Source organism: Hyperolius riggenbachi, chromosome 4, assembly GCF_040937935.1.
Source record: "Hyperolius riggenbachi isolate aHypRig1 chromosome 4, aHypRig1.pri, whole genome shotgun sequence".
Classification (NCBI taxonomy): Eukaryota; Metazoa; Chordata; class Amphibia; order Anura; family Hyperoliidae; genus Hyperolius; species Hyperolius riggenbachi.
The window spans coordinates 468,130,281-468,142,877 of NC_090649.1; the positions used below are offsets into that span (position 1 = coordinate 468,130,281).

General features: G+C 47.4%; 1 protein-coding gene across 1 annotated transcript in view; it reads right to left on the reverse strand.

The window, feature by feature from the left end:
* LOC137504447 (mitochondrial amidoxime reducing component 2-like) overlaps positions 1 to 12,597 on the reverse strand; it is a 117,541-nt gene that overhangs the window by 66,401 nt on the left and 38,543 nt on the right. The window contains exon 3 of the mRNA XM_068232879.1: positions 1,228 to 1,393. Within this exon, the coding sequence (XP_068088980.1) occupies positions 1,228 to 1,393 (166 nt within the window). The remainder of the gene's footprint in view (positions 1 to 1,227; positions 1,394 to 12,597) is intronic.

Here is a 12,597-nt window from a genome sequence, read left to right on the forward strand (position 1 = left end):
ACCTACTACCATGTAGTGTGGTTCATGGTCTAGAGGGTAACAGATACCTACTACACACTGCATACTGGGTTCAAATCCCAGCTATGGTATATAAGCATGCTTTTCAAAAAGTACTGATCCTTAATCATACTACTTTTTCTATTGCATTAATCATAATGGTAGTATGGTTTATGCTAGGATAGCTTTACCATGTAGTGTGGTTCATGATCTAGAGGTTAAGACAGATACCTACTAGCTACTACACACTGCATCCTGGGTTCAAATCCCAGCTATGGTATATAAGCATGCTTTTCAAAAAGTATCGATCCTTAATCATACTACTTTTTCTATTGCATTGATCATAATGGTAGTATGATTTATGCTAGGATAGCTTTACCATGTAGTGTGGTTCATGGTCTAGAGGTTAAGACAGATACCTACTACACACTGCATACTGGGTTTAAATCCCAGCTATGGTATATAAGCATGCTTTTCAAAAAGTACTGATCCTTAATCATACTACTTTTTCTATTGCATTGATCATAATGGTAGTATGGTTTATGCTAGGATAGCTTTACCATGTAGTGTGGTTCATGGTCTAGAGGTTAAGACAGATACCTACTACACACTGCATCCTGGGTTCAAATCCCAGCTATGGTATATAAGCTGTTTTGAAAATCTGCAATTCCCTACTGGATGGATGGATGGATGGATGGATGGATGGATGGATGGATGGAGGAGGAGGAGGAGGAGGAGGAGGAGGAGGAGGAGGAGGAGGAGGAGGAGGAGGGAGGGAGGGAGGGAGGGAGGGAGGGAGGGAGGGAGGGAGGGAGGGAGAGAGAGAATTTTGATGTGATTCCAGAAAATTCCGTCGGAATTATAAATTTCCGCGCAATTCCGTTTGAGAAATTCCGTTCCGACTAACAAAATCGAATTATTAATTGCGACCGGAATCTCGGAATTAATAATTCCGCGGAATTTTCCGACCATGCCTGGTGTGTACGTACTTGTCGTGTAAACAAGTCGTGTAGCTGATCATCATGTGCGGTTGGTCGTGCATTAAGTTGCACGTGTGTACAAGCTTTAACTGGGCAGAATTTTGACATTCTTCACGTAGGGGTGAACTAACTTTTGTTGCCAGCGGTTTAATCATGAATGGCTGTCTGGTGAGTTATTTTGATGGAACAGCTTCAGACTCCCTTTAATGTAATTGGATTTCCCGGTAACAGAGTCTGAACATAACCTCACCTGGTCATCCTCGTCGTATTTTGGATATTCATTCTTTGGATTCCGGCGCCTCATGTTATCCTCGAACTGCACAAGGCGGTACTTCTGAACGCTCTTCAGGAAGCTGGTGATCCAACGAGAAGCATCTTCTCCACAATCCCTGCCCTGGACTTCATTTCCAAAGACCCTCAATGACACAAAAGGACATTATGGAGTCAGGGGCTACAACCCTTCAAGTCACAAGACCAAAATTACCAATTTGTACATTAACAAACCACTCTAGGTGCATACATGTGAAAAAGGTGCCTCAGTAATTTGAGCACCGGGGATGGCTACTAGCAGAATACAAGGCCGGATTTATACTTTTTACGCCCCAAGGCCAACTTTCTTGTAGCTTCCTTTACATGTGCAGCACTGCCCTCCTATTCCTTGTGCTGCCCCCTCATTCCTCTCTGCGTTCTATACAGGTCCATTGGGTAGAAGCTGTCTATTTCCATGTGTTGCTCAATATTTGCCGCTTCCATATTCCATTTGCAGCCTCTTCTCACATATGTAGCAATGCCTCTTCCATGTCCAGCCGCCCCTTAGGCTGCTGCCGCCCAGAGCCCGGGACTAGATTGCCTTTCCAGAAATCCGACCCTGGCAGAATATGGGTAAAATTACAGATATTCTACTATTTCCCAGTGGGTAACATAATAGTAAAATATCGGTCATTTTTCCTAATGTTTTATTATCCCTAAACCTAACTCTATTCTTATTTAAACTCACTCTCTATTCATGCTTAACTGATCCCTCCTTCCCTGACGCAATATCCCCCAATATCTGCGGCGCCTTCTCTGCTGACAACACGCCGATATCCGTGCTACTCAATTTATTGGACGCCACTAACCCCTAAATTACCCTCTGGGTGCCTATTTTACCAAAGTGCCACCATCGCCCGAATAACCTGCTTCGTTCCAGGTACAAACATTCTAGTTTGTGGTTATAAACTCCCACAATCCAAAGCACTTGTTTACCACAAGGTGGCGCTAGTTGCTCACAAACTGTACTTTTTTTTTTTCCATTTTCCTCACATGGCTCTGTAACTATAAACAGTAGATTTCCTCAGCCACCAAATAAAGGGGGCAATGCCAAAACTTTTAGGTGTAAACATTACTGTTTTTTTGTGGAAGTCATTAAAGGATACCCGAACTGAAATGTGACATAATGAGATAGACATGTTTATGTACAGTGCCTAGCACACAAATAACTGTGCTGTGTTCCTTTTTTTCCTTTCTCTGCCCGAAAGAGTTAAATATCAGGTATGTAAGTGGCTGACTTAGTCCTGACTCAGACAGGAAGTGACTACAGTGTGACCCTCACTGATAAGAAATTCCCCTTTTTTACCTCTTTCTTGCTCTCAGAACCCATTTTCTGCTAGGAAAGTGTTTTATAGTTGGAATTTCTTATCAGTGAGGGTCACATTGTAGTCACTTCCTGTCTAAGTCAGCTACTTGCATACCTTATATTTAATTCTTTCAGGCAGAGAAAGAAAAAAAAGAACACAGCCTAGTTATTTGTGTGCTAGGTACTGTACATACACATGTCTATCTCATTATGTCACATTTCAGTTCGGGTATCCTTTAACGTTGCTCTCTTGGAAATGTAGTAAATAAACTGACTTCAGATCCACCCTGATGAACAATTCTGTGTACATTTAGGTATGTCTCTAAAATGTATTTATGTGACTCGAAATTTTATTCATGTCCTCTAGATAGTTACATAGGTTACATGAAAGAAAAGTACTCTTTTGCCAACTTTTTTTTCACAGTATGTCTGGCTAGGGGAGTGATGGGGTGTGGCTGGAGGTATGTCTTCAGAGTCCTAATGTGTGGGCTGGAGGGGTAGCAGGCAGAAAGGGGGTATTGGGCCTAGCGGCGGGCAGGGGGGGGGGGACCCCCCTCCCTCGCCTGGGTCCCCCAATCTGCACTCCCCCTCCAGTTTTAAAAAGTTAAGTAGCAGTCGCTACTAGTAAGAGGCAGCGGGCGGGGATGACTCACCTCTTCCGCGTTCCACTGTCGTCACTTCCTGCAATGCCGCCCACTGTATTGTAAGTGGACTGTGTCAGGAACCGGCCTGCGGCACGCCTGCGTACACGGTTCCCGGCTGCGGGTTTGACCAGATCGAGAGGGGAAGCAGCCTTAGTCAAGCTAAAACAAGGCTGGGGCCCCTCAGAACACTTCTCACTGCCACCACTAGCTGTCGCTAGACATGTCCACTCGGCTGTCGAGGGCTCAGTGCGCAATCCGCGTTTTCGTATTCGGGTCAGCTTTGCGATTTAGGCCGAATATGGGAACGCCACGCACACACACACAGTACAGTTATACAGTAACACAGCACAATCAGGCACTGACTTGTAATGCAAGTTACACTGTCGTGCAGCAAAAGCACTAACAGTCGTTCCGAATGATACTGTTAGCCACTCTGCTGTCGAGCGCAAAAGTGCCCCATACACACAATGCAATTACAATCTCATACGGTAGCGTTGCTCAAACGTACAATCCGGCATGGACTTACACAGTTACACTTCAGTCTCTTCTAGGCTATGAGTGTTAGTTTAGTACAGTAGAAGTCAAGCTTATTAAATAACAATTTAATATTCCAGGAAAAAAAAAAGGTGGAACATTGCAGAAAATAATATATACAAAAGCAAAGTAAAAAGTTACAAAATTAAGAGTTTACAAAAGGTACACACAAAGCTATTTGCTTATCGAAATAAACAGGGAAAAATAAGCATCATTAGCAGGGCCGGCCTTAGGTTTCACAGCGCCCTGAGCGTAACCAGATTTTGGTGCCCCCCCCCCCCCCCCAATTCATCCTCATCATGCACGCGTGCACACAAGATCCGTGTGTGTGTGTGTGTGGGGGGTGTGTGTGGTGTGTGTGGTGTGTGTGTGTGTGGTGTGTGTGTGTGGTATGTGTGTGGTATGTGTGTGGTGTGTGTGGTGTGTGGTGTGTGGTATGTGTGTGGTGTGTGTGGTGTGTGGTGTGTGGTGTGTGGTGTGTGTGTCAGATGCATGAACGTCCCCCTGGAGTCAAATAGGAGGCACCTGCTGCACCGCTTCCCTCCCTCCAATTAAAATATCTCCCCATGGCACACAGCTTCCCTCCATCCAGGCTCCAATAAAAGGGTCTTCCCCGCCGCACAGCTTCCCTCCTTCCGATTAATGTCCCCCGCTCTAAACTCCTTTCAGTTCCCTTCCCTCCCTTCCTCCGATCAGGGCGGGTTCTAGCTACAATGGGGCCCTGGGACAAAAGTAGCCCGGGGGTCCCCTGACCCCGCCGTTCCAGGCAGCAAATTCACCCCCCAGGGTCCCCAAACTGGCTGTTGAAGTTCCCCCTCTCCAGGCCTTCTGATCCCAGGGCCCACTGCAAAGTTTTTGGCAACACAGCAACTCACTTGTCCCTGTAGATGTGCTGCTCTATTAGTCCGAGCTCTCGTCTTCATCCTCGCAGGGACGCCTCTTCTCAATGGCTGGCGCATATTATTACATAATGACATGTGCCAGGTCACTGAGAAGATGTGTCTAATGAGGATGAAGACATGTAGCAGGGACTAATGAAGCAGTGCCAGTCGGGACAGGCGAGTTTTTGCTATGTTGTCAAAAACTTTGCAGGGGCCCCAGGGTGCACAAGTCGGGGGAAGGGCAGCTGCGTGCAATTGTGTGGGCATTATGTCTTTCGTGTAACACATGCTTTCATAATGTCCCTATTACATGAAGGGCAGCCACAATGCTCACCACTACATGTAGTGCAGCTGTGGTGTCCCATCCAATGCAAAGAAAGGGGGATGTAAAACAGGAAGAGACTGCAGAGAATCCACAAAGTCATGACAGATTTTACACAACTCCAGGGGAATGCAGATCTCCAGCCAGTCCCTTCTCTGAATGAGGGTCCTGCTCATGTTTGCAGCCTCCTGTACAAGTTTTCAGCCTTGTACATGGTGGTCCCTCTGCACCTACCCCCCTCAGTAACTTAACTATTCCCAGCATGAAGGCAGCTCTCTCTCTCTCTCTCTTCGTTCCTAAGTCCGTCCAACCCCCATCCCCCTTCCTGCTGCTGTGTGTAGATAGCTGATTTAAGGAAGAGTAAAAGTTCCCAGTGTGAATTACAGTGACACACGCAGCTCTCTCTTTCTTCTCCATACACCCCTCCCCTACCCAAACGTGCAGTGAGAAAGTACAGCAGGCCAGCAGCATCTCTTACCTGTGGATGCAGCTGCCAAGGACTCCACACACTCCGTCGGCTTCCTACTACAGAACGGCACCTCCTTCCTTCCTGAAATTACATCCTGTGCCTGCTGTGCTCTCAAGGAGGGAACCATAGCTGGATCAGGTCGGGTCGGGAGGCAGGACTGAGAGTGGCAATGCTGCAAAATAAGCTGACACTATACGGAGAAGTTCCCCTGCCTGCTGCTGCCTGTCCCCTCTTACTGTCACACATGCGCTGCCGCGTCTATATTACTGCACGGCTGGAGCCGGCCTGGAAAGCCTGGGGGCCTCTTCAGACCCTGGGGCATATACCCTATTTGCCTTTATTGTAGTCCTGCCTCCAGTCCAGGTGCAAGCAGTGGCTCTTGTTATAATTTAAGTAGGCCTCAGTTACTTGGCCTGAGTTTTATGTAAAAGGCTTGTCCGCAGTGTATGCCTTTAAAATAAATAGAGGTTTTGTGATGCAGGCAGAGGCATCTCAGGGTCTGCGTGTAGCAGAGGATACACGCAGACACTGAGAACATGTTCCTAAAAGAAGGCCATCGGACTACTCTGACCTTAACACTACACCACAGGAACAGAAAACATTGGCCATATTTACTAAACATCCACGTTCCTGCATATGGGTCAAATGCCTCATTGATTATTAATCGAGTAGGCGGGTATGATGACACCACGAGTGGGTCCACCAATAGACTGATATAGGGGGTGGCGAAGATGATGTCATATTTAACTCTTTCCTAGTCGGTATTAAATCTGGAGCGAGGGATGGAGAATTCACTTCTGCTTCTTTCTTCCGCACTAGCTAGCAAGGCTGACTGGGATGACTTCTAAGCATGTTCTTCCTTTCTGTAATCTGATATAATGTATGCTGTACATAGGTAGTTTAGTGTAACGTAGTTAGGAAGAAGGTACCTGATAGACTCCAGCAGGGAGTCTAATCACGAGCTTGTAATGCAACATGAAGATTGGCATGGCTAGGATATGATGTATGTATCTATCTGTATTCCTGTTTCCTGAATAAATAACGTAAACATTGAAGAAGCCTGAGAAAGTCTATATCCTGTTTGCGGTGTGGAGAGTCAAGTGATCTCACAGTCTGTGAGACGATGGTGTCGAAGCAAGGTGATTAGAACAGTTTATAACAGTGGTGCTGAAATCCTTCCCTGCCTAGCAATACAGGCAGACGGGGCCGGGGCCGAAGAAAGTGGTTTCAAGATATTCCACAGCAAAACAAGCGGAATAGACGGACACGGACTGTAAAGCTTATCAAGCTGATACTGATAAGCTGGTGTGAGTGTGTGGGAGCCGAGCACACACGGGCTGAAATTCGAGGGAACCAGCGGCGAAACTCGTGGATGTTAAACTTTGGCTGTAAGTGCACGCAGTCATAGCCTAAACCGGATCACAGGTGACTGGAAGGCTCCGAGGCCGGCTGGCAGCTGCCGCTGGAGATCGATCCGCTGAGCCAGTGTGGGTACACAGAGATGACGCTCAGTAGTTCCAGGGATGATCCACTCAGTTTCGTGGAGTTGCCAAAAGCTGGTCGAATTAGCAGGCGTACGAAGTCCTCTGCTCAGGCAAGTTTGATTTACGTTGTATTTGGTGTTATAACAAGGAGAGGATAATGTGTTAATGTGTACATTCTGTGTTAATTGCAGTGTGGAGGCTGCGGGCTTCTCATCTCTCCTGTGCGTGAAGGGAGGGGTGAGGAGAGGTGCAGCTCCGATATAAATACAGAATGTGTTTTCAGAGTTTATGCGCTTTGATTGTTTCTTAGGATTCGATGTTCCTGTGTGGCAGATGTTTTGTTTTCTCTTTCTCTGGGTTTTGTTTTGTTTTTCTCTCCCTGTCCAGAGACTGGGCAGGATGATAGATAAGGGAGGGGGGGGGGGGGTCCCCCGCGGCAGAGGGAAACCATCAGTGTTAGTGGTGGACAGGGGAGAGAGGTAGCAGAGTAGACAAGGAGAGAACAGTTGTAGAACTTAGAAGTAAGTTTTCTCTCGGTGAGCTGTTTTTTTTCTTTTCTTTTTTTTTTTTCGGGGAGCTGGGTGGACAGCCCTTGTCTCTGGGTAGCTGTGTTAAGGCCCATACTCACGGGCGAGAAATGTGGCCTGTCGCCAGCACACGTGAGCGTGTGGGCGACAGGCCGGCGACAGCTTCTCGCCAGGTCCCTCCGCGTACACACGCGGAAGAGGGACCAGCGGCAAGGCGGAAGCTGTCGCTGACGTTCCTCCTCCCCCCGCCGGAAGCTCCATGTACCTACATGGAGGTTGCTGTCGCTAGTCCGCGTACTCACGCGGACTAGCGACAGTTGCGGCGGGGGGGCAGCGGCGACTGTCGCCATGCGATTGAAAGTTTCAATCGCCTGGCGACATGAGCGACGGGCGACAGTTCGGGGTGCGCGCGTGTGCGGCGGCCCATACTCACGGGCGACCTGTCGCCGCAACACGCGCGCGCCGCGTGTTGCGGCGACAAATGTCACTCGTGAGTATGGGCCATAAGTTTGCATAGTGACAGCTGAGATAATGGGTGAGGTTTTTGTTTATTTTTTCTCCGTGCGTTTCCAGTCAGAGTTGCTAACATGCTTGTAAATATCTGCATCTGTTATGTTGTTCAGCCAGCTCGTCTGTTGTTCGTCTCAGCAGTACTAGCTGTTAATATGGTTTATAGTTACGCTGCGCGCTTGAGTAGTTCTGATCTGAGTTATGGCGGAGATAAACTGCAGATGATTTGTGGAGAGAGGGAGTTTTCCACGTCCCAAGGATTTCTCCTTAGGTTTTTACGGACATCCAGGAATGTATGATTTTTTTTTACTCTGCATTGTGGATAGATGCTTTGTAACTATGCATAAAAATGTTTGTTCTGTGTGTATTTTGTTTTCTCTCCTAAGATATAGGAAACGAGAGGCTGCTATGGGAGCAGCCATTTTAGCTGGCAGTCCAGGACTCAAAATGGCGGCAGTGGAGAGAGCCCGCCCCCGAGAGTCATGGCCCCCACACGTCATGGCAGGGGGGGGGGGGAGGAGGGGCTGGGGGATCCACGTCACGTCAGGCTGTGCTCGCGGCTCCGGGCAGAGCAGCTGAAAGGGAGGGGGGTAGAAATACAGAGACAGTCTACTGAGTGTCTCAGGTCTCAAAGTATTTCCCCAGAGGTTTTCCCTGAGTCCATGGAAAGGAATGCCAGGATACGTGCGCCAAGCGATTACTGAAAGATTAGCAGGAGCACGGATAGGAAAAGTGTCCCAGCTAGGTGCAGGGACACACGTAGCAGTGCAGGTCAGGGAAGTGTCTGTACTGAGTTGCTTACGGGATTATTCCTGTAAGTGGGGCACCTTAATGGGTGGTGCAGCATGAGTTCCCAATAGCGTATAGGGGGGGACAGTGCATCAGGGGGGTGCCGGAGTTGGAAAAAAGGGAGTTGACCAATTTGGGTTTCCGTCGCCGCTTCTGCAGAGCGGTAACGTTTTTTTCCGGTTTTTGTCGTGGACAGGGCCAGAGCTTGACTGAGTGGTCTATGCTGGGCTGGGGCTGTTTTTTTTGTGCGTTTTTTTTCGTCCACTGATTGGTCAAATATGTTTTTTCCAGCTCCTATCAATTGTAACACAAAGAACAAAAACTGACCGCAGTTCTTGGGGCAATTATACAGATGATAGAATTGCCATGTACAGAGTGACAGTGTATCAGTACGCTGTTTGCCATGTGACTACCTACCATGTGGGTATTCAGGGATCTGCATACAGGCATGCGACGCTGGTATGCTTAGCCCTGCACCCTGTGTAGTTTAAGTGCAAAGTGCTCCTTCCTACAGGGAGGCAGCCTTTTTTTGTGAAGTCTGGGGGTAGTGGCACGGCAAACATTGGTCAGAGGGTACAACACACAGAACTTCTAGCAGAGCTGGTATCGCGATGAAGTTCTAGATAAGTAAATGCGATAATGAGTAAGAGCATTGCAGGCTCACCTGCAAAGCAGCATCAGGTGTGGCATCCGTAATCTGTGCATGCGACGGCCGCGCATGGACAGATGAGGGGGGATGTGGAGTGAGCTGCAATGGGGTGAGAGCTTCCAAAGGTGAAGCGAGCTTCCAAAGGTGAAGTCCGCGGGAGCATATTTTAAACGGGTAAGTACTGAGGATAGTACGGAGGTAGGGGGGTGAAGTTTAACTCCAATCTACCAAAAAGAGTAAACAGAGTTCATGAGAACCATAAAGCAACGAGATCAATTACGTTACGATATATATTGATCAATTTAAAGTGTACAGAGTACAAGCCGCAGGGCGAATCCCAAATCATTAATAAGAATTGATTTGTTTGTATTTCGATTTCAGGTGTTTGGCAATATGGAATGGAGACAGCTGCAGTGCTGGCAGCAAGGATGGAGATATCATTCGGATAAGCGAAAGGTTCCAGATGCCAATCTAAGCTTGGAGGAACACGAGATTCCTGAAATCGGAAAGAGACTAAAACACGAGATTCCTGAAATTGGAAAGAGACTAAAACACGAGATTTCGGAGATCGGAAAGAGACTAACAAAACTGTCGGAGCAAAGCATAATGCAAAGTGCTAATGTTTTTCTTTCCCAAGGTGGTGCTTTTATAATGAAGAGTACCATGCTGATGGTGATCCTAGGTTGCCATTCCGTCCTAGGAGAACGAAGAGAGGACATTCTCATGTATAATAAGGGGTTAATGAGAATGCAAGGCCCAAGCATGTTAATGTTTGGTGACAAAGGTACTGATCCTTTCACACCTCCCTCGGATTGGCACAGATGGACCAAGCAGGGATAGAGGGAAAGAGCACTTGTGCCAGGAGAAAACAAATTTCATGGCACAATGTGGGTGAAAGGTCTGAAGGGTCAGGTGTGCGGGCAGTGGGGATTGAATGGCAGTGTAAATCTGCTATTTAATACCACACTCCCAGAATCGACGCACCGATCCAAAGGTTTGTTAAAAGGTACATTGCAGTACAATGGGTACGTGCAAAAGGTGGAGTGTGTGATTCAGGGGTACCTTGTCTTGGTTATGCAGAGTGAGATGGTTCCAGATTGGAGAGGAACGAGTAGGAGGCGTCAATTCTCCTGCCGGAGAGACGCGGGGGACAACATCACACTCTGGAGCTACCAACAGAGAGTGCCTCTGAAACAACTTTACACACGTAAAGGCTGGAAAGCCGAGGGTGGGTGGTTCTCGAAACAAGAAGTAAAAATCGAGATCAAGCCACATTTCCAGGTGACAAAGAGGGTGGGGAGAGCGGTCCCGGGGGAGGGAAAGCCCACACAGGGAACCCCATTCACACCACACGGGTCCCAACAGGGGACGATATTACACAGTCCATATGCAGCAGCTTATCCTCATGATAGTTGGGTAAGTGAAGAGGTACTCTTAATTGAAAGATTGCAGAGAGTACTGTCTTCCCGACCTCAGGTACATATTGTGCCTCAGGACGTAAGGGGGGAAGAGGTCCAATCAGGAAGGTTGGGGGCATATTTTGTCAGGGAGATGCTTAAAGATCCTGTCCAACTGAGATTGGACAAGGGGAGATATATTAATTTTTCTGGAGAAGGATCTTTTGCATGGCAGCTTCGAGATGTTTGGGTGAACAAATGGAAACGGTGCAACATTCCTTTAGGCACCGCCACTTCCTTAGTTCCCACCTCAACCCGGGTCTTACACCAGGACCTGAGAGGTCAACCTTTTTTGGTGCTAGACGGGGAGGTGAAGCAAGTAGAGTTGTCCTCATGCGGGCAATTCTTGCAGAAGTACCTGCGTTGGCCGGGGCAAGTCAAATTTAGTGAAGAAGCCTGCAGGCTCAATAACGCAGAATGCGAGGCTACCATTCAAAAGATCCACCCTGAAGCCCAACCGATAGTTCCGGTGGCGGAAGGAAAGGTTTGGTTTTTTAACATAAGTTCTAATGATACATTCAAGGTATATTCTCATAATTGTTCCGATAAGGGGGAGTTTCCAAGGGGAACATATTGTGGGAGCGGAGATCCCATATGGATCCAGTCATCCAGGTTGGATGACGTTGTTTCTCAAATTGTTAAGAGAACTCTAAAGTGCAAAGTTTCACGGGTAGTTCCCGTCCTGAAAGAGAACATGACATGGGACAAAGGGGAACAGGTTTTGATCCAAGATGACCACATTTTGTTACAAAGGTTAAACAAACAGTACACTAAGTTAGAGGTAAGATTTCACCATGATACAGGTGATCTTCACGAGGTAGAATACAAAAATGAGCAGGTGAGTTCCAGTCTGACCTGGTGGACAAAGGTTCCGGTGATGTTCCAGGGACACTCGGACTGGGCCTCTGCGGTTCCAAAGTTCTTTCTACACCCACTGGTCGTCTGGATGGGGATGACAACTTTAGGCATCATTATCCAGGTGAGGTTGCGTGTTAAAATTACGTAAAACAAATTAACCTGGTTCAGAGATTGGTGCCTCATAAACAATCTCCTGAACCAATAGTTTAAATTAAGGGATATACAGGGTTACGGGTATAGGTTTAGTAGTACCTGTGATGGAGCTGATTGTATAAAGGCGCTCTTTTAGAAGGCACCTGACACTGCTCCATCGAGTAACAAACAAACGAGTTTCACTTTTCTGTGGTCATGCAAGTGTGTGAGTGATACGCAAGTGACGTAAATGCTGAGCATGTGGTATAGAGGGACTTAGAAGTAGGGCCTCCCCAGAGAGCCTGGTTACAGGAAGACCAAGAGGTCTTGCTCTCTCTCTTCCAGGGGTAATTGCCTAGAGCAGAGAAGTTGTGTGAGCACGAACATCGAAAAGTGAAACATAAAAGAAAAGAAACCAGGTACTGGGAGGTTCAGACGCTGTGATCTGCGGGTCAAGCCGTTTTAGGGGGGATTGTTATAATTTAAGTAGGCCTCAGTTACTTGGCCTGAGTTTTATGTAAAAGGCTTGTCCGCAGTGTATGCCTTTAAAATAAATAGAGGTTTTGTGATGCAGGCAGAGGCATCTCAGGGTCTGCGTGTAGCAGAGGATACACGCAGATACTGAGAACATGTTCCTAAAAGAAGGCCATCGGACTACTCTGACCTTAACACTACACCACAGGAACAGAAAACATTGGCCATATTTACTAAACATCCACGTTCCTGCATATGGGTCAAATGCCTCGTTG